Genomic DNA, 24,233 nt, shown 5'->3' on the forward strand with positions numbered 1-24,233 from the left:
CAGATTTCCGTCGTAACTGTAGAAATGGTATGCCCACCGCAATTGTAAAAATTGTATTCCCATCGTAACTGTGAGAAACATCTCCACCGTATCTGTGAAAACGATCTCCTCCACCGTAACTGTGAAAATCGTTCATCGTATACAGGCAGAACGAATAGCTAAAGCGTGAACACTGTGGTCGACAAGAGAGAACGCGAGTGAGCAGAGACTTTATGGTAGGTTTCTCGCTGTTGACATTTCGACGTCTTCGATTTTACGTAGCCGGATATACGCGTTGAAATCTCTCGAACACGTGTACGTTCCGTCGCGGTAGCCGACGTGATCCATTGTACAGTTGTAAGTTTGACGATATTAATATTGATTCGGCCACAGACTGCGTTGGTTCTACTTTGCGCCGCGTCCCACTGTACAGGAACAGACCGACGAGAACCATGTAGACTCCAACCACCACAGGCAGTTGCTGTAAGAACGTAGCGAGTTGCAACAGCCGCAACAATTGATACGGAAACGATGCTACCTCAAGCGTTGACGTGGTCCCCTGTAAAGTATACTCGTTAAGCAAGCATTTTTGTAATTTATATATATAATTATATTGTAATTATACATATATTGTGTAATTTATATTGTAATTTAGTAATAATAATAATTTGATAAACGATTATTGTCAGAGATAATTAACAACGAGGAATAAAGTATTTTCAAGATACTCGAATAAATTCATTGTGAGATGATTGGACGAATTCGAACACCACCCAAGTAGCCACGTACGTCCCTAAAACGTACGGTTCACGTCCAAACGTCCTACGTCCATTCTGCGTACGTTTTAGGGACGTACGTGGCTACTTGTGGCTACTTGGGCATGGTGTCGATGGCGTCCAATCAACTCGATTGAAAGCAGCGCCAGCTGAAGGGACGCGAACACATGGCAAGACATAAATGGCCAGGCCTGTCCTTACACTAGAACACCACAATAAAGGAAAGATGCCTTCGCTGACGTTCGCGAGTAGATCGACCGGATGTCTGGACAGCTTTACGTTTAATTGCGAGCTCTTACGTCCCCCGAGCGGAAATCCAGTGGTCGGTTCGATGATGACATACGTCGAATGAAGCTTTACGTTGGGTTTCAAACCGCGAGCATACGTCAAAAGATTCGGGTCAGCATGAAGAAAATGCGGCTCCGAAACTATGATAGGAACTTTCTGGAAAGTATATGAAATAACATGAACCAACTGAGGAAACCAGAAATTTTCTAACTGTTCTTTATTCAATCCTGTAGATTTTGGCGGGAGAATGTTTAAAGTGTTCGAACACTCGTAATATTTGACACAGTCCGTTCCTAACATTGCAACTGGGATCTTCGTCATTCTCTCGCCAAAATCTACAGAGGATTGTATGAAAAAAAAAGTGAAAAATTTCTGATTTCCTCGGAAGAAGTTTAACTCGGAGATAAATGATAAAATTGAGTACCTGGCATTCGGACGTGTCGTGTAAACCCTGTTGAAGACATTCTACTTTATTGTCTTTCACTGGACAGTAGCACTGTGAGTTGTTTAAGAACCATACGCGTTCCTGCATACTAAATTTCGATCCTTTTATACCGTGTATGATAACGTCGGTGTCATAATCAACTTCCAGGCTCCTGTCGTTTGAACAATACGAACGTTAGAAATACTGTGATTACTGTGTTCCGATTGAACCCACCGTTTTTCGCGCATGCGCGGCCAGGACAGTAGCGCATCTACAATGACGCGGCAAAGCGGCCAGGGCCCTTTCGAAAATGTTTCCTGTTTATTCGGTTTATCGTAGTATACACTCTAAAATACTCTCTCTCTCGTCTCACAGTCGCTGACTACCCTAATCGCTACTATTTTATTCAAGAAAAAAAAATAAAAAATTTTCAAAAAAAAATTAAATTTCATCGACATGGTTACGTAACTGAGGCTAAAATTGCCGCGCATGCGCGAAAAACGGTGGGTTCGATTGGAACCAATCGGAACACTGCTCCGTTTCATCAAAATCGGTAGGGTTCGAATTCGTTCATCTTAGGGTTCGAAGAAAAGACAGTCTAAAAACCTGCAATACTCCGGCGAGAACGTCGACACGAACGACACTGGTTTAAACAGTGGCGACCAAGTGATGGCGTCCGTCCCTCTGACAGTATTGCATGCTTCAGAATTCCAAAGTGTTAGTACCCTTTCTCCCATGTAAGAGGTTATGTCACCTAGTCGACTTAGATTTTTCAAGCCTCTGTTAACGCTGTATGGTCCGCGAGGGGTGTCGTTCACCTAATAGTTAAAGAAACCTGATATCACTATATTTATTGTACAGATTATTCTGTCTAGATACAGTAGAAAACGTAAAAAGTTGTAGAGACGACATTTCGCTGAACAAACCGGTCACATTTTATTTGTATACGGTGCGCGCCATTTATGCGTCGTAGATTTTCTAATCTCAAATATGGCAGCATATGATAATTTTGTGATAATAAATATTTTCACAAAGATGTGATTTTTTCCCCTTATTTTTTCCTTAATATTTTTAAAAATCCAAAATTTGTATAAATCCAAACTGACTAGTAGTGCTTTTTCTTACTGTTTCTCGTATATACTTTACCTTTTGGAACATACTCAGCATATAGACCCCTTCTTTGTCGGTTTCTCTCAAAACTGGTGGACGTTGACTGTGCATCGTTTTACAGATGAGACTCAATTCAGGAAACTTGTCAGGATTGCATGTGATTTTAACTCCGTTGAACAGTATATCCGTGGCGCGAGCTTTCATGAAAATGCTGCTGCGATTCGCAAATAATTTTGGTATGTGGTTTCCGTATTTTTCCATGAAATTCGAAGGCAGAGTTGACAACTGAGAAAAAATATATTGGATATTAATTATATTAACAATAAATGAAAGAGATATGTAAAGAATCTTAACGTTGCAACATTTAGGAAATGTGAAATAAAGAAATGTTGAACTCTACCTTGGCAACACAGTAATTTTTAACTTTTTTTCACACAATGTTGTAGAGTTTCTAATCTAATGCTGTAGATTTTGACAAGAAGACACCGAAAATCCAAATTTCATTGTTAGGAATCCACTGGTTCGGAAGTTATGAGTGTTTCAAGTTGACGACTTTAAAGTTGTTTAAACTTTGTGGTGTTTGAACACCTGTAGCTTTTGAACCACTGGTCTCCTAGGATTGAAACTTGGATTTTTGGCATTTACACGTCAAAATCGACGAGATTATATTTGAAAAAGTCGAAAATCTCTGGTTACTCGAGGTATAGTGCTACCGAAACTTGGATTTTTCGCATTTTCTCACCGTCACTATGGTGCCTACGTATGCCGGATTCAGTATCGTGATTTTCTCGCGACTCGAAACGTTCACGCTTCTACGCCTGTTGAAGGTGTACATCGTTCTTGTTATGTATGTGATCTCGTCCGTCTCTTCGTTAATGTCTTGGACGTATCTCTGAATATCCTCGCTTTTCGTGGAGAAAACGTATTTAATTTTATATATAAATATTTTCAAAGATTTTAAATGTTTTCCAATATTTTAGAAATATCATATATATGTACAATTTCTTTTTTACTAAAAACGTCAACCTGATTTTTGGAATCGAAAGAATACCGTATATATTTCGTTCTTACTCGTATACGTAGGGGCCATGTTCGACTAAATTCGGATTCTCTCCGCGCATCACTTCATCGGGATTGGTCACATTAAATAAATAACACGTGAAAGTTAAAGGCAAAAGTGTCGTGTATGCTCTATAACCGGTTCTTCCTTCTACCAGCGGCAGATACTGAAAATTGTATTTCAAAAGCAGTATTAGATCGCGTGTTTAACCATGTTCACCTGAGGAAACAAGGATTTTCGACTTTTCTACGGAATCCCGTAGATTTTGACGAGCAAATGCCGAAAATCCAAGTTTCAATGTTAGAAATTCACTGGGTCACAAGTTGTCAGTGTTTAAAGTACGGGGCTTTTTAAAACGATGAAAATCTGAACTTTAAACACTCATAACTTTTGAACCGCTGGATTCCTAACATTGAAACTTGGATATTTGGCATTCTCTCGTCAAAATCTACGGGATCACGCAAGAAAAATGGAAAAATTTTTGGTTCGCTGAACTTTAAACACTCATAACTTTTGAACCGGTGAATTTCTAACATTGAAACTTGGCTTTCCGTTATTCTCTCGCCAAAATCTACAGGATTGTATAAAAACAGTTTTAAATGTCTGGTTTCCTCAGTTGGCTCATGTTATCTCTTATATTTTCCAGAAAATGCCGAAAATCCAAGTTTCATTGTTACGCAGGTTTCTGTATACGAGATAAGATTGATACTTACTTGTCGGAATTTGGAGATTAGTGCCGATGTTATGTATTGTTCGATAGACAGAATTACACCAAACGCTATTAGTAGCACTCCAACTATACTGACGACAATCATTGTTGGATTATTCTTGTCGAAACGAAATTACACGTCAGTTCAATTAATTCATTCATTCATTCATTCACGATAGTAAAAGTCGTAATTATATATTAATTTTCGTAATTATATATTGTACAAAATCGTAAAATTATTCACGCGAATTGTGGGTCAATTTCATACTTTTTATTGTTACTCGTTTCTCCGTTTTAATCATTGCGATGCACAAATGTATAATGCGCTTGCACTAAAGCGAGCAATACTTATATTGTTTTCATGCGGACACGATCATGTTAATTCTTTATAAGTTTGACCATATCGTTCGAATAAATGTGGAACTTTACAGATGGAAATCGCTTCTCGGGTATTATTCTGTTTTCGCGATCAATATTTTACGTATTAACTTATTAATATAGTTGAAATACTATCTTTCTGTTCGCGTTTTATGAACCATTTAAACCACAGTGGAATTACGTTTCTGTATAATATGAACCAATAAAATACACAGTCGATGTAAAGTACCATTTGAATGTTACTGCGGCACGTGTTAATAATTAATTACAAGATTTTTGAACTATGATATTTTTCTGTATAGTTGAAGATTAGTTTATTCTAAAGGAAACACTCTGTGCCTTGTTTCAAGTCGGTATACTGATCACTAGAGTAGGTGTCCGGTGAGCATGGTTTCATGAATGATGCTCCATTTCTTTTGGTCTACTTAAGGAAAAATTACGAAAAAATTCGTGACTATTCTACCTAGTGGCACACACGACAGTAAATTATTTCAGAATTTTTGGTTGCAAAATCGATTTTTAAAAAAATCCGGAAGCACGAAATTGGTATAGGATCCCCAACCTCGTTTAACTTGATTAGACTACACTCGAATCATGCTGTATTTCTTCTGTTCTACTGAACAAAAAATTACGAAATAATTCATGAACATTCTACCTAGTAGCAAGCATAACATTGAATTATTTCAGAATTTTTCGTTGCGAATTCGATCTTTAAAAAAATACGAAAATCTTCAGGGTACCGGAAAATCGGCGATATTATGGATCCGGATTTTTTAAAAATCGATTTTGCGACCAAAAATTCTGAAATAATTCACTGTTATGCATACCACTAGTTACAATACCCATGAATTTTTTCGTAAGATTCCTTTCAGCAGAAAAGAAGAAATATATTATTTTACATTTCGCTATGCGTCCGGAGTCCGGAGACATCAGAAAACTGAAAAATCAATTTTTAACGGTCACAGTTATGCACAAGAGAAAATAACAGTTCCGAGAACATTCGATTTATACAGTGGTTGTGAAACGGCGCGAAGAAAACGAATATCACTGATATTAATCGAAGGAAATACGACATTCAATATTTAACGTTTCCCAGCGGAAGCGTACAGTGCCAGCAAATTGCAATCAATTGCTATGCGAATTTGTGGCGGGAACAGAATATCTAACATGAATATAGTATGTCGGCGAGGTGTAGTCGGACTTAACTACGAACTTTTTTTTCACAGACGTTCTTCAATATCCAGCGAGATGGACGTGTTTCGAAAAAACTACAGTATTTATTGTTCCGTGTTGTGCATGACTGGACTCTGGCCCGATGACGAGTCTTTACTAATAAAGATGCAGAGAATAGCTTTTTCTCTACTTAATCTCTCGTGTATAGTGGTCCAGGTGATAAACATAAATAAACACTTACAACGGAACACTTCGTTAAACAAAAACATTAGATCTCTTCGTTCGAACCGTAACAACAGTTACAGTCTTCCCAAGCATAGTGTTACTATAGGGTATGGGGTCTCAATGTTATGCTTCCGGATTATTAAAAAAATTGATTTTGCAATAAAAAATTCTGAAATAATTCACTGTCGTGCGTGCCACTAGGTAGAATGTCCATGAATTTTTCCGTAATTGTTTGTCTCGCAGAACAGAAGAAATAAACCATAATACGTGTATAGTCTAACTCAGATAGCAAGGTTGCGAATCCTATCACAGGTTTATGTTCCAGATTTTTTTTCAAAATCGACTTTTTTGTAATTTTTCGCTGGGCAGAACAGAAGAAAGGGAGGATAATTCGTGTGTAGTCTAACCCAGCTAGTAAGGTTGGTGATCCTATCACAATCTTATGTTTCGGGATTTTTTCAAAATCGCCGCTACGACCGAAAATTCTTAAATAATTCACTGTTGTTTGTTCCCCCTTCTAGAATGTCCATAAATTTTTATGTTACTTTTTCTCGAGCAGAAAAGAAGAAATAAATCATACTGTAACCCAGATAGTGAGGTTAACATTATCCGTAGATACGGAAGTGACACTATGCAAGGGAAGACAGTATTCAAAATTTTTCGAACTTTCCTCATAATTATGTTCATCATTGCGCGAGTATATGGCGTTAGGATGTTAAGGTTGGTGGTGGAATCACTAATTTAATTTGAAACTGTTCAGTGAAAAGTAACGTTCCTACCCATTTTTCAAACTGTTAGGTACGAACGAAATATTTTCCAGGTGTCGACGTTAAAATCCGCGGAACTCTCACTGTACAATATACTTATAATGTTGTCCTACAGCTTCCCGATGCTATTATATTTTTTAAGATATTCCTGGTTCGTGATCAACATGTCCGAAGTAAGTTAGAACATGTTTCTTAGCACATTTACTGCAAGTGATATCAGATGGCATCCAAACGGATGCCATCTATTCTCCTCCTTCTCCCCTTCCACTATCCCATCCCAGCACCAAGCGCATACTCCAACGATCTCCACTAACAATAAGACCGTAGACCACGGTGCCCGTGCCGTAGACTGGTCTGGTCATCATCTTCCCTCGATTCCTCTCATCTGGCATCTCTGTTTACTACTGTCACGCCGTTAATGACGTCGTTTCACTTGATTTTAGATTAAAGCTGTGTTCCAAAGCATTGGGAACGATTGCAGCACCTTCAGGCATCCTCTCGAATACGAGATGTTTATGAAACATATCGCAGAAACGAGGCGTGTAATCATGGCGTACATAGGTAAAGACATCAGAAGTCTATCTGTTAATCTCTGAACTTTAAACACTCGTAACTTTCGAACCACTGAATTCCTAACGTTAAAACTTGGATATTTGGAATTTACTCGTCAAAATCTACGGGATCACGCAAGAAAATGGAAAAAAATTTTGGTTCGCTGAGCTTTATACACTCATAACTTTCGAGCCACTGATTTCCTAACATTAAAACTTGGATATTTGGCATTCTCTCGTCAAAATCTACGGGATCACGCAAGAAAATGGAAAAATTTTTGGTTCGCTGAACTTTAAACACTCATAACTTTTGAACCACTAAATTCCTAACATTAAAACTTGGATTTTTCGGCATTTGCTCGGCAAAATCTACGGGCTTGTGTAAAAAAAGTCCTGAAATTGTCCTCGAAAATAATTAAAAAATTACATTATTCTAGTTCTGGGAGCTATGTTAGGAACGTACACAATTGTGGCAATACTGGTCCCCACGATAGTACACTCGAAACTTCAACTTCGCTACCTGCGGATGTTCGGATTCTTTTACAACGAGGGAAGCCCGGCAACCGATTTGGCTGGCGTTCAACTTGTATTAGTGAGCGTGCTGGGTCAACTGGCATTAGTAGGCACGGAGGCGTCGGTCGCTGTTTTCTCCGCCTACTTGTGCGGGTTATTTGAAATTACCAGGTACGTATCAAGCAATTCCATTTCTCATCCCATACATTCAGCCATTATAGTAACGGAAAGAATCGTTGCAGCACCGTCTACACTCATGCCGCATGCCTACTAGAGAGTTTCACTGTCCGCAACTGCTTCCTTTTCTTTTGCACGCTGTACAGGCTGATTCACATGACGCGGTAAAAAAAAGGACTCGTGTACTGGTGTCCAAAAGTGTTCAAGCAAACTTTACAACCTGACAATGTTAATGTTGTTAAATGGAAAACTAATAAAAAAACAGAATTATACAATAAAATAGAAATTCACATTAACCACTTCTTGAATATATAGGAATCAACGTTATCGACGTCCGCCACAACCTCGCTGAAGATCGAAAACTTTTAAACACTCATAATTCTTGAACTATTGCATTCCTAACGTTAAGACTTGGATATTTGGCATTCTCTCGTCAAAGTCTATAGGATTCCATTGAAAAAAGTTCAAAATTTTTGGTCCCGTAAACAGAATAGCAGTTTTTACTATAAATTTCTTGTTGCTTCTCCAGTTTTCGAATACACACTGCGGTCAACGATGTGGCGCACTCGATTTCCTCGGAGCAAATTGACATAAAGCCAGCCGCGCGAACACACCGGCAAGCCGTTGAGTTGGTATCCTCATTCAGATATTAGAACAATACTGTATATCGCATTATATGTTCATTATCTTTGTATTATAAATTTTCCTGATGGAGACTGGCAGCACAGCTCGGGAAATGCATGACGTATTCGTATTTAATGGCGATCGTAGCAGTCGTCCTCTCGTTCGCTGTGAGTCTATATCGTGTAAGTGTTTACTTGCAATAATTACGTCGAAAGAATTGTAACTAAACTGTTTTTATTGTGCGACAGCTTCTTCTGGCAGTTAGGAATGCCGACGACTTGGAAAACTTATTCTTTTCGCTTTGCGTCACTCTATCGCATATTTTAATCATGTTCTTAGATAATCATAGCGGCCAGAAACTCGTCAGCACCAGCGTCGAGGTTTTCCATGAAACGTAAGTCAACATTTTTATTTAAAAACCTCGAACGTTCTTCAGGATGAAAACTTATTTTAATGTACTACTGATTTCCTCCTGTTTTTATTGGAAATCAACCAAAACTTGATGTTTCAAAGTGTTTAGTGAAGATGTACATTTAGTAGAGTTGAATTTCGCCCGAGGAAACCAGAAATTTTTTATTTTTATTTTACAATCCTGCAGATTTTGACGAGTAAATACCGAAAATCCAAGTTTCAATGTTAGGAATTGACTGGATCAAGAGTTATGAGTGTTTTAAATTCGAGCACAGAAAACGATTAAAATCGCTGAACTTTAAACACCCGTAACTTTTGAACCAGTGGATTCCTAACATTAAAACATGGATGTTCGGCATTTACTCGTCAAAATCAACAGGATTACATTTTAAAAAGTTCGAAATTTCTGGTGCCCTCAAGTGAAGTTTAAGCTTTCGTAGCGTTTTGCGTAACTATTTTTGAGGAACGTTAAGAGAAATTGAGTTGAATTAATAATAGTCGGAGAATTATTCGCAATCGTCAATTTATTCAATACAATTTAATAATTGTTCGATGAGACAGATATAACTCATTGTGGTACTGCTTACCGGCAAGGTCGCAGAAATTATTGTTATTCATAATGATGAGGAGTATGGTGGAAGTGCAATATAATTTTTCTGGTTTATTCGCTCCATCTTACGAAGGCTTCGCGATGGTAATTACCACATTCATCTATTTAACGAAAATCCTTTCTTAAGGTGCATGATTTAATCATTGTTTCTGTTTCAGCTAATGAGCTCATCATTTTCGTATTTTACCATGCTCATCTCGGTCCAGTAAAACATTCAAAGGTTCAGAATTCGGAGGCATCGATTGTCTACTCTACAATCTCGAAGACGTTTTATCGGCGAAGCCTCACGTGCAATCGTCGACTAGTAACTCTAGTTGTATGATACTTGCAAAATGTTATTTATAAAATCTTGTTAGTATAATATTATAGGTGCTTTATTAAAACGGATCTTGATCGTTTCGTAGTAGTATATTTCATTCCGATTCCAAATACAAATTTCAAACGAACGTCGGTCGTTAATAACAAATCGATCGTCGGCTCATAACGACGACCAGCAAAATCCGAAACATCTGAAGAAAATTGAGAACAACGGTTTCAACAATGGTTACTTGTCACTGAATTTTTATAAAACTGCCATCTCGAAAACTTCGAAAAATTTTTTTAAACATGTTCACAAAATCGGAAAAATCTGAAAGAATATACATTGCAATAATCACGACGATACACAACTCACATAATAATCAGAAAGTGGTGCTCTGAAAACTTTAATATAACATCGATAATTTTATGCTTCCCGATTTTAGAAAAAATCGATTTTGCAACGAAAAATTCTAAAATAATTCACTGTCATGTGTGCCACTGGGTAGAATATTCACGAATTTTTTTGTGATTTTTTGTTGAGCAGAACAGAAGAAATAGAGCATAGTGTAATCCAGATAGTGGGGTTAGGGATCCTGTCACAATGTTATGTTTCCGGATTTTAAAAAAAATTGATTTCGCAACCAAAAATTCTGAAATAATTCACTGTTATACGTGCCACTAGGTAGAATGTTCATGAATTTTTTCGTAAGTTTCCTTTCAGCAGAAAAGAACAAATATATTATTTTACATTTCGCTATGCGTCCGGAGACGTCGGAAAATTGAAAAATCAATTTTTAACGGTCACAGTTACATATGCACAAGAGAAAATAACAGTTGCGAGAACATTCGATTTATACAGTGGTTGTGAAACGATGCGAAGAAAACGAATATCACTGATAAAAATCGAAGGATACACGACATTCAATATTTAACGTTCCCCAGCGGAAGCGTACAATTTCAGCAAATTGCAATCAATTGCAAAGCGAATTTGTGGCGGAAACAGAATATCTAACATGAATATGGTATGTCGGCGAGGTGTAGTCGGAGTTTACTACGAATTTTTTCGCGCAGACGTTCTTCAATATCGAGCGAGATGGACGTGTTTCGAAAAAACTACAGTACTTATTGTTCTGTGTTGTGCATGACTGGACTCTGGCCCGACGACGAGTCGTTACTAATAAAGATGCAGAGGATAGCTTTTTCTCTGCTTAATCTCTCGTGTATAGTGGTCCAGGTGATAAACATAAATAAACACTTACAACGGAACACTTCGTTAAACAAAAACATTAGATCTCTTCGTTCGAACCGTAACAACAGTTACAGTCTTCCCACGCATAGTGTTACTATAGGGTATGGGGTCTCAATGTTATGCTTCCAGATTTAAAAAAAAATTGATTTTGTAATAAAAAATTCTGAAATAATTCACTGTCGTGCGTGCCACTAGGTAGAATGTCCATGAATTTTTCCGTAATTGTTTGTCTCGCAGAACAGAAGAAATAAACCATAATACGTGTATAGTCTAACTCAGATAGCAAGGTTGCGAATCCTATCACAGGTTTATGTTCCAGATTTTTTTTCAAAATCGACTTTTTTGTAATTTTTCGCTGGGCAAAACGGAAGAAAGGGAGGATAATTCGTGTGTAGTCTAACCCAGCTAGTAAGGTTGGTGATCCTATCACAATCTTATGTTTCGGGATTTTTTCAAAATCGCCGCTACGACCGAAAATTCTTAAATAATTCACTGTTGTTTGTTCCCCCTTCTAGAATGTCCATAAATTTTTATGTTACTTTTTCTCGAGCAGAAAAGAAGAAATAAATCATACTGTAACCCAGATAGTGAGGTTAACATTATCCGTAGATACAGAAGTGACACTATGCAAGGGAAGACAGTATTCAAAATTTTTCGAACTTTCCTCATAATTATGTTCATCATTGCGCGAGTATATGGCGTTAGGATGTTAAGGTTGGTGGTGGAATCACTAATTTAATTTGAAACTGTTCAGTGAAAAGTAACGTTCCTACCCATTTTTCAAACTGTTAGGTACGAACGAAATATTTTCCAGGTGTCGACGCTAAAATCCGCGGAACTCTCACTGTACAATATACTTATAATGTTGTCCTACAGCTTCCCGATGATATTATATTTTTTAAGATACTCGTGGTTCGTGATCAACATGTCCGAAGTAAGTTAGAACATGTTTCTTAGCACATTTACTACCAGTGATATCAGATGGCATCCAAACGGATGCGGATGAGCATCATGCGCACACTCCAACGTCCCCCACTACGTAAGACCGTAGAGCACGGTGCCCGTGCCCATGCCCGTGCTGTAGACTGGTCTGGTCCAGTGATGCCAGAGCCGTGGTACTGTGGTACTAAACCATGCCCCCACCTACTATAGCCCCTACGTTCCTTTCCAACGCGCCCGCACGCTACACTCACCAGCGTATCACTCTACTGTATCCGTAGAGGTACGCTGGTAGTGTAGCGCGCGGGCGCGTTGGAAAACAAGGGAGGGGCAATAGTAGGCTATGGTGGGGGGTATGGTTTAGTACCACAGTACCACAGCTCTGGCATCACTGGTCTGGTCATCAGATAGGGGGGTGTGGTCATCATTTCACCTCGATTTCTCTCATCTGGCATCACTGTTTACTACTGTCACGCCGTTAATGACGTTGTTTCACGTGACTTTATAGATTAAAGCTGTGTTCCAAAGCATTGGGAACGATTGCCGCACTTTCAGGCATCCTCTCGAATACGAGATGTTTATGAAACATATCGCAGAAACGAGGCGTGTAATCATGGCGTACATAGGTAAAGACATCAGAAATCTAACTGTAAATCTCTGAACTTTAAACACTCGTAACTTTCGAACCACTGAATTCCTAACATTAAAACTTGGATTTTTCGGCATTTGCTCGGCAAAATCTACGGGATTGTGTAAAAAAGTCCTAAAATTGTCCTCGAAAATAATTTTAAAATTACATTATTCTAGTTCTGGCAGCCCTGTTAGGAGCGTACATAATTGTGGCAATACTGGTCCCCACGATACTGCACTCGAAACTTCAACTTCGCTACCTGCGCATGTTCGGATTCTTTTACAACGAGGGAAGCCCGGCAACCGATTGGGCTGGCGTTCAACTTGTAATAGTGAGCGTGCTGGGCCAAATGGCATTAGTTGGCACGGAGGCGTCGGTCGCTGTTTTCTCCGCCTACTTGTGCGGATTATTTGAAATTACCAGGTACGTATCAAGCAATTCCATTTCTCATCCCATACATTCAGCCATTATAGTAACGGAAAGAATCGTTGCAGCACCGTCTACACTCATGCCGCATGCCTACTAGAGAGTTTCACTGTCCGCAACTGCTTCCTTTTCTTTTGCACGCTGTACAGGCTGATTCACATGACGCGGTAAAAAAAAGGACTCGTGTACTGGTGTCCAAAAGTGTTCAAGCAAACTTTACAACCTGACAATGTTAATGTTGTTAAATGGAAAACTAATAAAAAAACAGAATTATACAATAAAATAGAAATTCACATTAACCACTTCTTGAATATATAGGAATCAACGTTATCGACGTCCGCCACAACCTCGCTGAAGATCGAAAACTTTTAAACACTCATAATTCTTGAACTATTGCATTCCTAACGTTAAGACTTGGATATTTGGCATTCTCTCGTCAAAGTCTATAGGATTCCATTGAAAAAAGTTCAAAATTTTTGGTCCCGTAAACAGAATAGCAGTTTTTACTATAAATTTCTTGTTGCTTCTCCAGTTTTCGAATTCACACTGCGGTCAACGATGTGGCGCACTCGATTTCGTCGGAGCAAATCGACATAAAGCCAGCCGCGCGAACACACCGACAAGCCGTTGAGTTGGTATCCCCATTCAGATATTAGAACAATACTGTATATCGCATTATACGTTCATTATGTCTATGTATTATTTGCCTGATGGAGACTGGCAGCACAGCTCGGAAAATGCATGACATATTCGTATTTAATGGCGATCGTAGCAGTCGTCCTCTCGTTCGCTGTGAATCTATATCGTGTAAGTATTTACTTGAAATAATTACGTCGGAAGAATTGTAACTAAACTGTTTTTATTGTGCGACAGCTTCTTCTGGCAGCTAGGAATACCGACGACTTGGAAAACTTATTCTTTTCGTTTTGCATCACTCTATCGCATATTTTAATCATGTTCTTAGATAATCATAGCGGCCAGAAACTCGTCAGCACCAGCGTCGAGGTTTTCCATGAAACGTAAGTCAACATTTTTATTTAAAAACCTCGAACGTTCTTCAGGATGAAAACTTATTTTAATGTACTACTGATTTCCTCCTGTTTTTATTGGAAATCAACCAAAACTTGATGTTCCAAAGTGTTTAGTGAAGATGTACATTTAGTAGAGTTGAATTTCGCCCGAGGAAACCAGAAATTTTTTATTTTTATTTTACAATCCTGCAGATTTTGACGAGTAAATTCCGAAAATACAAGTTTCAATGTTAGGAATTGACTGGATCAAGAGTTATGAGTGTTTTAAATTCGAGCACAGAAAACGATTAAAATCGCTGAACTTTAAACACCCGTAACTTTTGAACCAGTGGATTCCTAACATTAAAACATGGATGTTCGGCATTTACTCGTCAAAATCAACAGGATTACATTTTAAAAAGTTCGAAATTTCTGGTTCCCTCAAGTGAAGTTTAAGTTTCGTAGCGTTTTGCGTAACTATTTTTGAGGAACGTTAAGAGAAATTGAGTTGAATTAATAATAGTCGGAGAATTATTCGCAATTGTCAATTTATTCAATACAATTTAATAATTGTTCGATGAGACAGATATAACTCATTGTGGTACTGCTTACCAGCAAGGTCGCAGAAATTATTGTTATTCATAATGATGAGAAGTATGGTGGAAGTGCAATATAATTTTTCTGGTTTATTCGTTCCATGTTACGAAGGCTTCTCGATGGTAATTACCACATTCATCTATTTAACGAAAATCCTTTCTTAAGGTGCATAATTTAATTATAGTTTGTGTTTCAGCTAATGAGTTCATCTTTTTCGTATTTTACCATGCTCATCTCGGTCCAGTAAAACATACAAAGGTTCAGAATTCGGAGGCATCGATTGTCTACTCTACAATCTCGAAGACGTTTTATCGGCGAAGCTTCACGTGCAATCGTCGACTAGTAACTCCAGCTGTATGATACTTGCAAAATGTTATTTATAAAATCTTGTTAATATTATATATTGTATATGTATAATTCCATTTTTTTTTTAGCATGTTAGCAAAATCCGAAACATCTGAAGAAAATTGAGAACAATAGTTTCAAGAATATCTTGTTACTGAATTTTTATGAAACTACTATCTCGAAAACTTCAATACGAAATATGCATTTTTTGGAATTTTTGCAGATTTTCAATTTTTTTAAAACATGTTCGCAAAAACCGTAAAATCTGAAAAAATATACATTGCGCATCTAAACAAAAACTGCGCAAGCGCATTAAAAAAACAGCGCAGGCGCATCTAAAAAAAAACAGCGCAAGCGCATCTAAAAAAAACAACGCAAGAGCATCCAAAAGAAAACAGCGCAGGCGCATCTAAACAAAAACTGCGCAAGCGCATCTAAAAAAAAAAACAGCGCAGGCGCATCTAAAGAAACACTAGAAAGTTCTAAATAGTACCAAAATTGTGCCAAAACATCGTCTGAAATATGGTTTCGTGATAATTCGCCTTCTCACCGATGCATCGCGATTAGAACACCGAAATATTCGGTTGACACGAACTCCCATAAGGCTGAACGTCTTTGTCTCTCGTCGGTGGCAGTAGAGTTCGGCAAATTCACTTTTTTCAGTCCTGTTTTATTTATAAAGGTACATGGGTATACATATTTCATTTAATGATTATGGCAGTAATAACTGACTCAGAGTAGCTGCGTGTGACATCAACAGTATAAAAGTAGTCTAAACAGCTGCTATTCGAGGCAGTGGCGTTCGCCGTTTCGCTCCTCACAACCAAACAGACATCGAAAATTAATGGAAGAAAGAACGCTAAAGATAAAATTCCTCTCGTCCTTGCGTATACTCTTAAACTTATCGTACTCTAAAAACAGTTCGTTTTTTTTTGTTACGCTAATGTGCCTCCTTAAACACGTTTGATTTGAAATGATCGAAACGAACAAGTCGGATATAAGTCCCGGAGAAAAGGCACTATACGTCTATTCAATATAGTATTCGACTCTCGAATCGTACAAAGTACTATTACGGTACAAATCATCGTGTTCAGAACTTTAGTTGCACCTCTCCCTGTCCGATAGAATTCAATCGCTTCCTTTGATCCGTTCCCTGCGAATCTACAACTGGAAGAATAGTCCGAGAACGAGCACGCACTCCGTAAAATGCACAGTGTTTCGAAAGGATCGTAGACTATACGTCGTGGGTCAACAGAATCGTACACATCCCTGGTTAAGTACATGCGGATACTTCAGGGGGTAAACATTTCCTTGCGTAATCAGAAATTGTTGCCTTTCTCCCGTAAATGTTCACCTTTCCCATATGTCATCCAGTAGATTTCGACGAGAAGATGAGACAAATCCAAGTTTCGATCATGCAGGATCAACGGTGCAAAAGTTATGAGTGTTTGAAGTTGAGCGATTCACAGTGTTTTTGACTGCTGTAAATCGCTCAACTTTAAACACCTGTAACTGGCGAACCAGTGAATTCCTAACATTGAAACGTCGATTTTCAGCATTCTCTCGCCGAAATCTACAGGATCGAGCAAGAAAAAGGGAAAAATCTCTGGTTCGCTCAACTTCAAACACTCATAACTTTCGAACCACTGAATTCCTAACGTTAAAACTTGGATATTTGGCATTCTCTTGTCAAAATCTACGGGATCACGCAAGAAAATGGAAAAAATTTTTGGTTCGCTAAACTTTAAACACTCACAACTTTCGTTATGAAAACCAAACATTTTAAACTTTTTTTTATAAAATCCTGTAGATTTTGGCGAGAGAATACCGGAAATCCAAGTTTCAATGTTAGGAATCCACCGGTTCAAAAGTTGTGAGGGTTTAAAGTTCAGATTTTCATCGTTTTAAAAAGCCCCGTACTTTAAACACTGACAAACTTGTGACCCAGTGAATTCCTAACATTGAAACTTGGATTTTCGGCATTCTCTCGCTACAATCCACAGGACCGCGCGCGAAAAAGTCTGCGAGTTTGACAACGGATGTCGTCAGGCTACGTAACACATCTGGCGCAGCAATTGAAGTAATTACTCAGCGCACGGAACTCGAGGTGCAAGTTGCTCGCTCGGATTTCGGTTCGTCTACATTTGTACGACTACGTAAAAAGAGTTCCCCCAATTACATAAAACAGGCCGGGCACGATCATCCGTCTCCCTTTCAGTACAATAGAGTAATGTCCCGTTCTAAGTCAATTCTCGGTTCTGTATTGTGACATATGTGGATCGGGACAGGACACTATTTTTGTTGCGGCGTATAATCTATCATCGTTCGAGGTATTTCTCGAAATATTTCCGTTATTTTAAATACAGTAATGTCCCGTTCTAAGTCAATTCTCGGTTCCGTGTTGTGACATAGATCGGGACAGGGCACCATTTTTTCCCTCAATTCAAAACTTGAAATTTTCCTCAATTTAAATCTTAAATTCATTTTTTATAAAAACTAACTTTGATAAAATTTTTTAAAAGAATTCCTCTCAGTTCTCGAAAAATTAATTAAAAATTTAAACATGAAATGTTTCTTAGTTTAAACTTGAAATGATAAATTAGAAATTTATCAAATATTTAACATACGCTATATGTAGCAAAATTTTTTACATAAACAACGTAACATCTCGAAAATACGGTCTCAAGGAATTAGACTAGAATTTTGCAAATTAACGGAGCTACAGCCCGTTAGAGGCTTTTAAACGACTCATTTTAATCAGTAAAATGTGACAAATCACCTCCTCCGTACTTAGAACGGGACATCGCTGTACCTCGTCGTGCTCGAGCTGCTCGTTTCTCTCTCTCTTTTTATCCCTTTTTTCCTTCGCCCCTTCACATTTCTTTTTACCTTGTAACAACACCGCAACTATTGTCGATTAAATTCTATATTGCACTAGCTATAATTATATAAAATATATATCTAACGGTAGGCTTAGCTTTTTCATTTTTCTCTTTTGAAGTATACCCTTTTAGGCACAGTAGTTCCGGAAATAAGTTTGGATTTGAACAGAAGCCGGAAGTGGTAGTGGTGTGTGCGTGGCTGTGTGTCTTCCTGTATCTGTCTGTGTGTGGCTGTGTCTGTGAGGAAGCAGGAGGCACGGCAGTCCTTTAACAGTCGGCCCCTCCACTTTCCGTGCTTCGCAATCCGATTGGCTCATTCCACTGGCGCTTTTGGCGCGTGACGTCACGAGGGACTTCTAGCGAGGCAAAGAGAGAACCGACTGCCTCGCAGTTACGAAAGGAAGCGATCTGAACGAAGTCACAGGAAGAAACGGTTTGTCGGTTCATGAATGATGCTCTATTTCTTCTGTTCCGCTCGACTAAAAATTACGAAAAAATTCATGAACATTCGACATAATGGTACGCACGATGGTGAATTATATCAGAATTTTTGGTTGCAAGATCGATTTTTTAAAAAATCCGGAAGTCTTCGGAGTAGCGGAAAATCGATAATTTTATGCTTTAGGATTTTTTTAAAATAGATTCTGTACACAGGAAATTCTGAAATAATTCATTCTAATGGCTGCTATTAGGCAAAATGTTCATGAATTTTTTCGGAATTTTTCGTTCAGTAGAACAGGAGAAATGGAGCATAGTTCGTGTGTAGTCTGGCCCAGATAGTGAGGTTGGGGATCCTATCACAATTTTATGCTTTCGGATTTTTTAAAAATCGATTTCGCAACCAAAAATTCTGAAATAATTCACTGTTACGCGTGCTATTAGGTACAATGTTCATGAGTTTTGTCGTAATTTTTTGTTAAGCAGAAAGCGGTTTGTTCGCAATGCGGACATGTATGTACAATTATTGTCGCCTAAAATCTCATTAACATCCGACAGAAACGAAAAAAGCTCTTCCTTTGATCATTCCCTACGAATCTACAACTGGAAGAATAGTCCGAGAACAAACGCGCACTCCGTAAAATGCACGGCGTTTCGAAAGGATCGTTCGCTATACGTCGTGGGTCAACAGAATCTCGTACACATCCCTGATTAAGTACATGCGGATACTTCAGGGTGTAAACTTTTCCTAGCGTAATCAGAAATTGTTGCCTTTCTCCTATAAATGTTCACCTTTCCCTATGTCATCCGGTAGATTTTGACAAGAAGATGCGACAAATCCACGTTTCGATCGTGGAGGATCAACGGTTCAAATGTTACGAATGTTTGAAGTTGACCGATTTACAGTGTTTTTGACAGGTTATGTGTTGCGGAGCCACTAGATGCCAGCACAAGCACGCGCCGATGTCTTTAAACAGTCATAACTTTCAAACCAGTGAAAAAAGTCAAGAATTTCTGGTTACGCAAGGAAACGAGCCAGCCACTTAAAAATAATGGCCACAACGGCGACGATCGCTTCGAGAAGTAATGCGAAAGAAAAAGGAGAAATACGGATATAATAGCATCGAGAACAAACCTGTACATCGAGTAGCGGATACTGCTAATGCTTAAAAATGGCGGGAAGCTAGCTATGTAGGAACGTATACTATTTAAGTATAATCACATCTAGATACCGACGCGACAGCGGCGTGTGACAATCAAATGTCGCGTCGCTACCTAAACATTGTACGAGTAGCGTTACGTCTTAATTTCATATACACACACGCGGGGGGAACGCACAGTAGTATTCCTTGTTTTCCTGATATGTTGCGAAAAATATTTGTCCTCTGTGTTCCACTCTAACCGGCAGAAACCAAACGGGAGAAAGAAGAAAACGAAAAAACGGAGATGTTCGAGCATACTACTGTACGTCTCCTCCACGGACCAAAAGCACTGTGTCCGATTTCGGGGGGGCTCAAGCAAAAGACGGAAGAGGTATCATCTTGTCGGCCATCTTGCGTGGTTAAAACTGTGGCGCACCTGTAGGATTCACGCGGTCGCCGTACACGTGTACACGCACGCTAGCGTTTCGCGAAGTATCGTGGGCGACGTTTCGTTTTTTCCGCGCGTTAATACAAATTAATTTATAAAACCGCTGTTAAATATATCGCGTCGCTATCGATCCTCTACACATCGAAAATTTATACATTCCTTATAGAAACACTAATAATTTTTCGAAACACATCCTTCACGATAACAAATACATAAAAACAAAACGATTACACAAGTGACAATTCACTTGGAATATACGCGATTAGATTGTACATTTCAAACGTTGCCGCTTGTTATATAGATGGCGGCACTGGTTTAACCACTCAAGATGGCGGCGGTTAAACACCCCCCGCTCGCAACGGCACCCACCCTCACCAATAAATCGACTTTACGCTCGGTGCTTTAGGTCATTATAGATCGGTACATGTTCGTTACAATCACAATACGCATGACGTTTTATGGAGAGGAAAGTTCTGGTCGGGGTGGAGCGGAGAGCTTGTACTATGGTAAGACACGAATCGATGGTACATATTGACAGGGGGGATAATTCTAGCTGCATAAGCCAGAGGGGTCCACCAATCCGCGCGCGATCAGCTCCGCCGTCGCTGGGTCGCCGCCTTGCTTGCCGCTCGAGTGTTGAGGTGGAGTTTGCTGCGCGTGAGGCTCGAAATGAGAGCGAACGTGGAACATAAATTCAGCCTTGTCCGTGAAATCTGTACGGCACATCAGACAGAAGTGCCTCTCCGAGGCGTACGGTTGCGGCGGGGCTGCAGAGCCGGGGAAATACGGCGCCGCGTGCTGCGGAGGCGCCGACGCCTCCAAATGGGACCTAGAAAGAGGAACAGGTTTTAGATATTATCATCGATTTCTTCTGGTCTGATTGGATAGAAAATTATGAAAAAATTTATGGACGTTCTACCTAATGGCACGCACTACAGTGAATTATTTCAGAATTTTTGGTCGCAAAATCGATTTTTAAAAAATCCGAAAGCATATGGTTTGTGATAAGACCTCCAACCTCACTATCTAGATTACACTACACACGAATTATGCTCTATTTCTACCTGTTCTGCTTAACAGAAAATTACGAAAAAATTCATGACCATTCTACCTAGTGGCACGTATAACAGTGAATTATTTCAGAATTTTTGGTTGCGAAATCCATTTTCAAAAAATCGGGAAGCATAAAGCTTCGCCGTCTAGTAACCAGATATTTGGAACAGCGAGACCGTGCTACACGATCTAAGCCAATTACCGAGCATGCTGCATCCACTCTTCTCTCGTGGCCAATGCTCGACCGCAAAGTTCGCACGCCCAACTGACCGGCTCCTCCTTCAGCTTGTGAATAGTGTCAGGGCGAGACTGTTGTTGTTGTTGTTGCTGCTGTTGTTGCTGTTGCTGAGCCTGTTGCTGCTGCTGTTGCTGCTGAGCTTGTTGCTGTTGCTGATCCGAATTCGGTACAGTCGGCGTGGAAAGCGGCGCCACCCCCGGCCTGTGCCTTAGTTTGTTCATGTGAATAACTAGCTTATCCCTACGCGCAAACGCTTTTCCTGTAAGCAGAGATTAGCATTGTAAGTCCAACAAAACTTCAACGGACACAGAAATCTGCTACAATAAAGTCCCGATCTAAGCCGATTCTAGGTTCTCGGTCGTGACACAGATCGTAGAGGGCTACTACTCTTTATTATTTCTTCTGTCCGGCTCGACAAAAAATTACGAAAAAATTCATGAACATTCTACCCAACGGAACGCATGACCGTGAATTATTTAAAATCCGGAAGCATAAAATGTCCGATTTAATATCTTAGTTTTCAGAGTACAACGTTTACATTATCATACTAATTGCGTCTCATCGTGATTATCAACGTATATTTTTTTCAGATTTTTTGGATATTGCGAACAGGTCTAAAAAAAAATCGATAATCTCCAAAAGTTTAAAAATTCGGACTTTCCCGATATCTGGTCCCACAATCTATATGTCACAGTTCGGAACTTACTTAGATCGTGACTGTACTGAAAAAAGCTTTAAAAAAAAACTTACCGCAAACTTCGCAGGAGTATGGCTTCTCGCCGGTGTGGATGCGCATGTGGATAACAAGCTTGTCCTTGCGGGCGAGTCCTTTGCCGCAAACGGTGCAGGCAAACGCTTTGGTCGCTGGTTCGCCAGTGTTGGTAGCTTTTGACGCGAATCCCGGACGAGAAGGTACATTATTGGTCGTTCTCAACGGCTGGTTCACTGTCGGCGCTCGGCTGCCGAATTGCTGATCCATAGCGCCGGGAAAAGGGGCCATCACTCCGCCGGGGCGCATCGCTGCCGAGTAATCTGGAGACCTGTTTGAAGAGTTCATTCGATTCGACCGTTCTCGTTGCAATAGTTTGTAAGAGCTACGGAAACTGAGGACTGTGCATGTTTTTGAGGGGGTGAAGCGAAAGACGGAGGGTATCAATTTAGAAAATATCCCTGAACATTAGAAATATTGTGAATATTGCAAATATCATTAAATATTATGAATATTGTGAACACAATATCTTTGAATACTATAAATATTGTGAATATTGCAAATATCTTTAAATATTATAAATGTAGTTAATATGGTGAATATTGTAAATATTGTGAATATTGTAAATATCTGTGAATATTATAAATATCTATTTATATTATAAATATTGAAAATATTATGAATATTGTGAATGTCGTAAATATTGTTTAAATTCAGACTGTACGCCCAGTCCTTTAGGTCCGTGGAATAAGCTCACCAGGTCCCGATCGAACAACTCACCAGGTTCCGATCGAACGGAGCACCCGCACGCCATCGTCATAGCCAAGGCCATCGTCGGGCAACGTAAACGTGGGATTAGGCGTTTGCGGTGTCGCAGGCGGGCCGGGTCCAGCGAGCCTCGCCTGTGCCGCTTGTTGTGCCATGTGTTGCTGCACTGCAGCATGGGCCACCGCGTGCGCCTCCACGTAAGCGGACCGCTGCTGTTGCTGCTGGCTACCGTTTGACATCTTGTCTTTGTCCGCGCCCTATTAACCGGTCATTTGCTTCATACATCTCACACTAGGCCGGTTCTTATGTTCGACTTTTCAATCTTTTTTACAGACCTCGCAGTTGTTCCAAACGATTTGAAAAAAATCTGGGCGAAGTTTCAGCTCGATCGAATCAAATGATCATAAAATCGGTTTCCTCGAATATCTTCGAAACTGTTTATCGCATCGAAAAACATGTCAAACAAAATTTGTAGATCTAGACAGGCTGCGTCTTTTATGTTCTATTGCTGTTTCTCGTAAAACAAACGGTTTTCAAAGAAATTGAGAAAAACGTCGGACCAAATGAATGAAACATTAAAATAATTAATTCAATGCTGATAAAATCGTTTTTCTCGAGTAACCTTCGAAACTGTTTACCCAGTCGAAAAACATGTCAAACAAAATTTGTAGATCTGGACAGGCTGCGTTTTTTACATCCTATCACTTTATTTCGTAGAACGAACGATTTTCGAGAAAATTGCGAAAAATGTCGGTGACGTATCAGTTACCTCGCCCTGCACGCTAACCGACATCGCTGATGTTTTCCTCAATTTATTCGAAAAGCGTTTGTTGTACGAGAAAAAGTAACATGACATAAAAGACGCATCCTGTCCAGATCTACAGGTTTCGTCTAACATATTTTTCGACACGACAAATAGTTTAGGGAAATATTGGAGAGAAACTATTTTAATAAAATCGAAATCAATTATTTTCATGTTTAATCCATTTGGGGCACATTCTCCCGTTATCTGTGGGCATACGAACTTTGCACAGATGTTTCTCGAATTATTTGGAACTACCCTGCCGTAAAACAAATTTTGAAAAAAATTGTTTGACAATTTGTTATGAACAATATTTCGCGATATTTCTATCAACCGGCGAACAAAAGCGTAACGGCTTCAGAGAGCCAATATGGAAAAACGATTAATCACGGGGACAGAAGTGAGAGCGGAGCTCGTGCACGAAGGAGCATTCTGTGCCAAATATCTGTTAACGATAATCGATATTTAGGAGAAACAGAGT

The 24,233-nt window shown here is 39.3% G+C and overlaps 4 protein-coding genes across 7 annotated transcripts in view; 2 read left to right on the top strand and 2 right to left on the bottom strand.

Annotated features, from left to right (window-relative positions):
• Positions 1-253: 253 nt before the first annotated feature.
• Positions 254-12,482, bottom strand: LOC143216819 (sensory neuron membrane protein 2). Of its 2 annotated transcripts, none has more exons than XM_076440285.1 (9): positions 12,294-12,482; positions 4,351-4,433; positions 3,649-3,803; positions 3,320-3,482; positions 2,614-2,862; positions 2,074-2,285; positions 1,468-1,639; positions 957-1,199; positions 254-538 (listed from the first exon to the last, which is right to left on the bottom strand). In XM_076440285.1, the coding sequence occupies exons 1-9, from the start codon at positions 12,310-12,312 to the stop codon at positions 254-256; spliced, it is 1,581 nt and encodes a 526-aa protein (XP_076296400.1). In that variant the 5' UTR covers positions 12,313-12,482. The 2 variants fall into 2 exon arrangements, with proteins under 2 accessions (XP_076296400.1, XP_076296399.1); XM_076440284.1 differs by lacking the exon at positions 12,294-12,482 and adding an exon at positions 7,904-8,037 and having other exon boundaries at positions 4,351-7,373.
• Positions 5,283-10,372, top strand: LOC143216825 (uncharacterized). Its single transcript, XM_076440302.1, has 9 exons — positions 5,283-6,113; positions 6,943-7,062; positions 7,333-7,450; positions 7,878-8,124; positions 8,660-8,758; positions 8,846-8,936; positions 9,003-9,148; positions 9,727-9,859; positions 9,934-10,372. The coding sequence occupies exons 1-9, from the start codon at positions 5,859-5,861 to the stop codon at positions 9,982-9,984; spliced, it is 1,260 nt and encodes a 419-aa protein (XP_076296417.1). The 5' UTR covers positions 5,283-5,858; the 3' UTR covers positions 9,985-10,372.
• LOC143216830 (uncharacterized) lies at positions 11,089-15,941 on the top strand. 2 transcript variants are annotated; one of them, XM_076440309.1, is made up of 9 exons: positions 11,089-12,038; positions 12,139-12,258; positions 12,772-12,889; positions 13,071-13,317; positions 13,853-13,951; positions 14,037-14,127; positions 14,194-14,339; positions 14,917-15,049; positions 15,124-15,941. In XM_076440309.1, the coding sequence occupies exons 2-9, from the start codon at positions 12,187-12,189 to the stop codon at positions 15,172-15,174; spliced, it is 957 nt and encodes a 318-aa protein (XP_076296424.1). In that variant the 5' UTR covers positions 11,089-12,038; positions 12,139-12,186; the 3' UTR covers positions 15,175-15,941. The 2 variants fall into 2 exon arrangements, with proteins under 2 accessions (XP_076296424.1, XP_076296425.1); XM_076440310.1 differs by lacking the exons at positions 11,089-12,038; positions 12,139-12,258 and adding an exon at positions 12,550-12,678.
• Positions 15,078-24,233, bottom strand: part of LOC143216822 (uncharacterized) — a 31,154-nt gene continuing 21,998 nt past the window's right edge. For both annotated transcript variants that reach the window (XM_076440297.1, XM_076440298.1), the window contains exons 4-7: positions 22,963-23,207; positions 22,224-22,513; positions 21,438-21,732; positions 15,078-21,011 (exon numbers count right to left, since the gene is read on the bottom strand). In XM_076440297.1, the coding sequence (XP_076296412.1) occupies positions 20,732-21,011; positions 21,438-21,732; positions 22,224-22,513; positions 22,963-23,207 (1,110 nt within the window). In that variant the 3' untranslated portion in view covers positions 15,078-20,731. The remainder of the gene's footprint in view (positions 21,012-21,437; positions 21,733-22,223; positions 22,514-22,962; positions 23,208-24,233) is intronic.

Source organism: Lasioglossum baleicum, chromosome 16, assembly GCF_051020765.1.
Source record: "Lasioglossum baleicum chromosome 16, iyLasBale1, whole genome shotgun sequence".
NCBI lineage: Eukaryota > Metazoa > Arthropoda > Insecta > Hymenoptera > Halictidae > Lasioglossum > Lasioglossum baleicum.

Bases quoted from the DNA above. Each gene is read 5' to 3' on its own strand.
- LOC143216830 (XM_076440309.1), top strand. From the start codon at position 12,187: ATGTTGTCCTACAGCTTCCCGATGATATTATATTTTTTAAGATACTCG. The intron at 14,128-14,193 runs GTAAGTATTTAC...ATTGTGCGACAG, and splicing joins TCGCTGTGAATCTATATCGT to CTTCTTCTGGCAGCTAGGAA. The intron at 15,050-15,123 runs GTAATTACCACA...TTTGTGTTTCAG, and splicing joins GTTACGAAGGCTTCTCGATG to CTAATGAGTTCATCTTTTTC.
- LOC143216819 (XM_076440285.1), bottom strand. The intron at 2,863-3,319 runs GTGAGAAAATGC...ATTTTTTCTCAG, and splicing joins ACGTAGGCACCATAGTGACG to TTGTCAACTCTGCCTTCGAA. The intron at 1,200-1,467 runs GTACTCAATTTT...TATACTTTCCAG, and splicing joins ACGACACGTCCGAATGCCAG to AAAGTTCCTATCATAGTTTC.
- LOC143216825 (XM_076440302.1), top strand. From the start codon at position 5,859: ATGCGAATTTGTGGCGGGAACAGAATATCTAACATGAATATAGTATGT. The intron at 8,125-8,659 runs GTACGTATCAAG...TTGCTTCTCCAG, and splicing joins GGGTTATTTGAAATTACCAG to TTTTCGAATACACACTGCGG. The intron at 8,937-9,002 runs GTAAGTGTTTAC...ATTGTGCGACAG, and splicing joins TCGCTGTGAGTCTATATCGT to CTTCTTCTGGCAGTTAGGAA.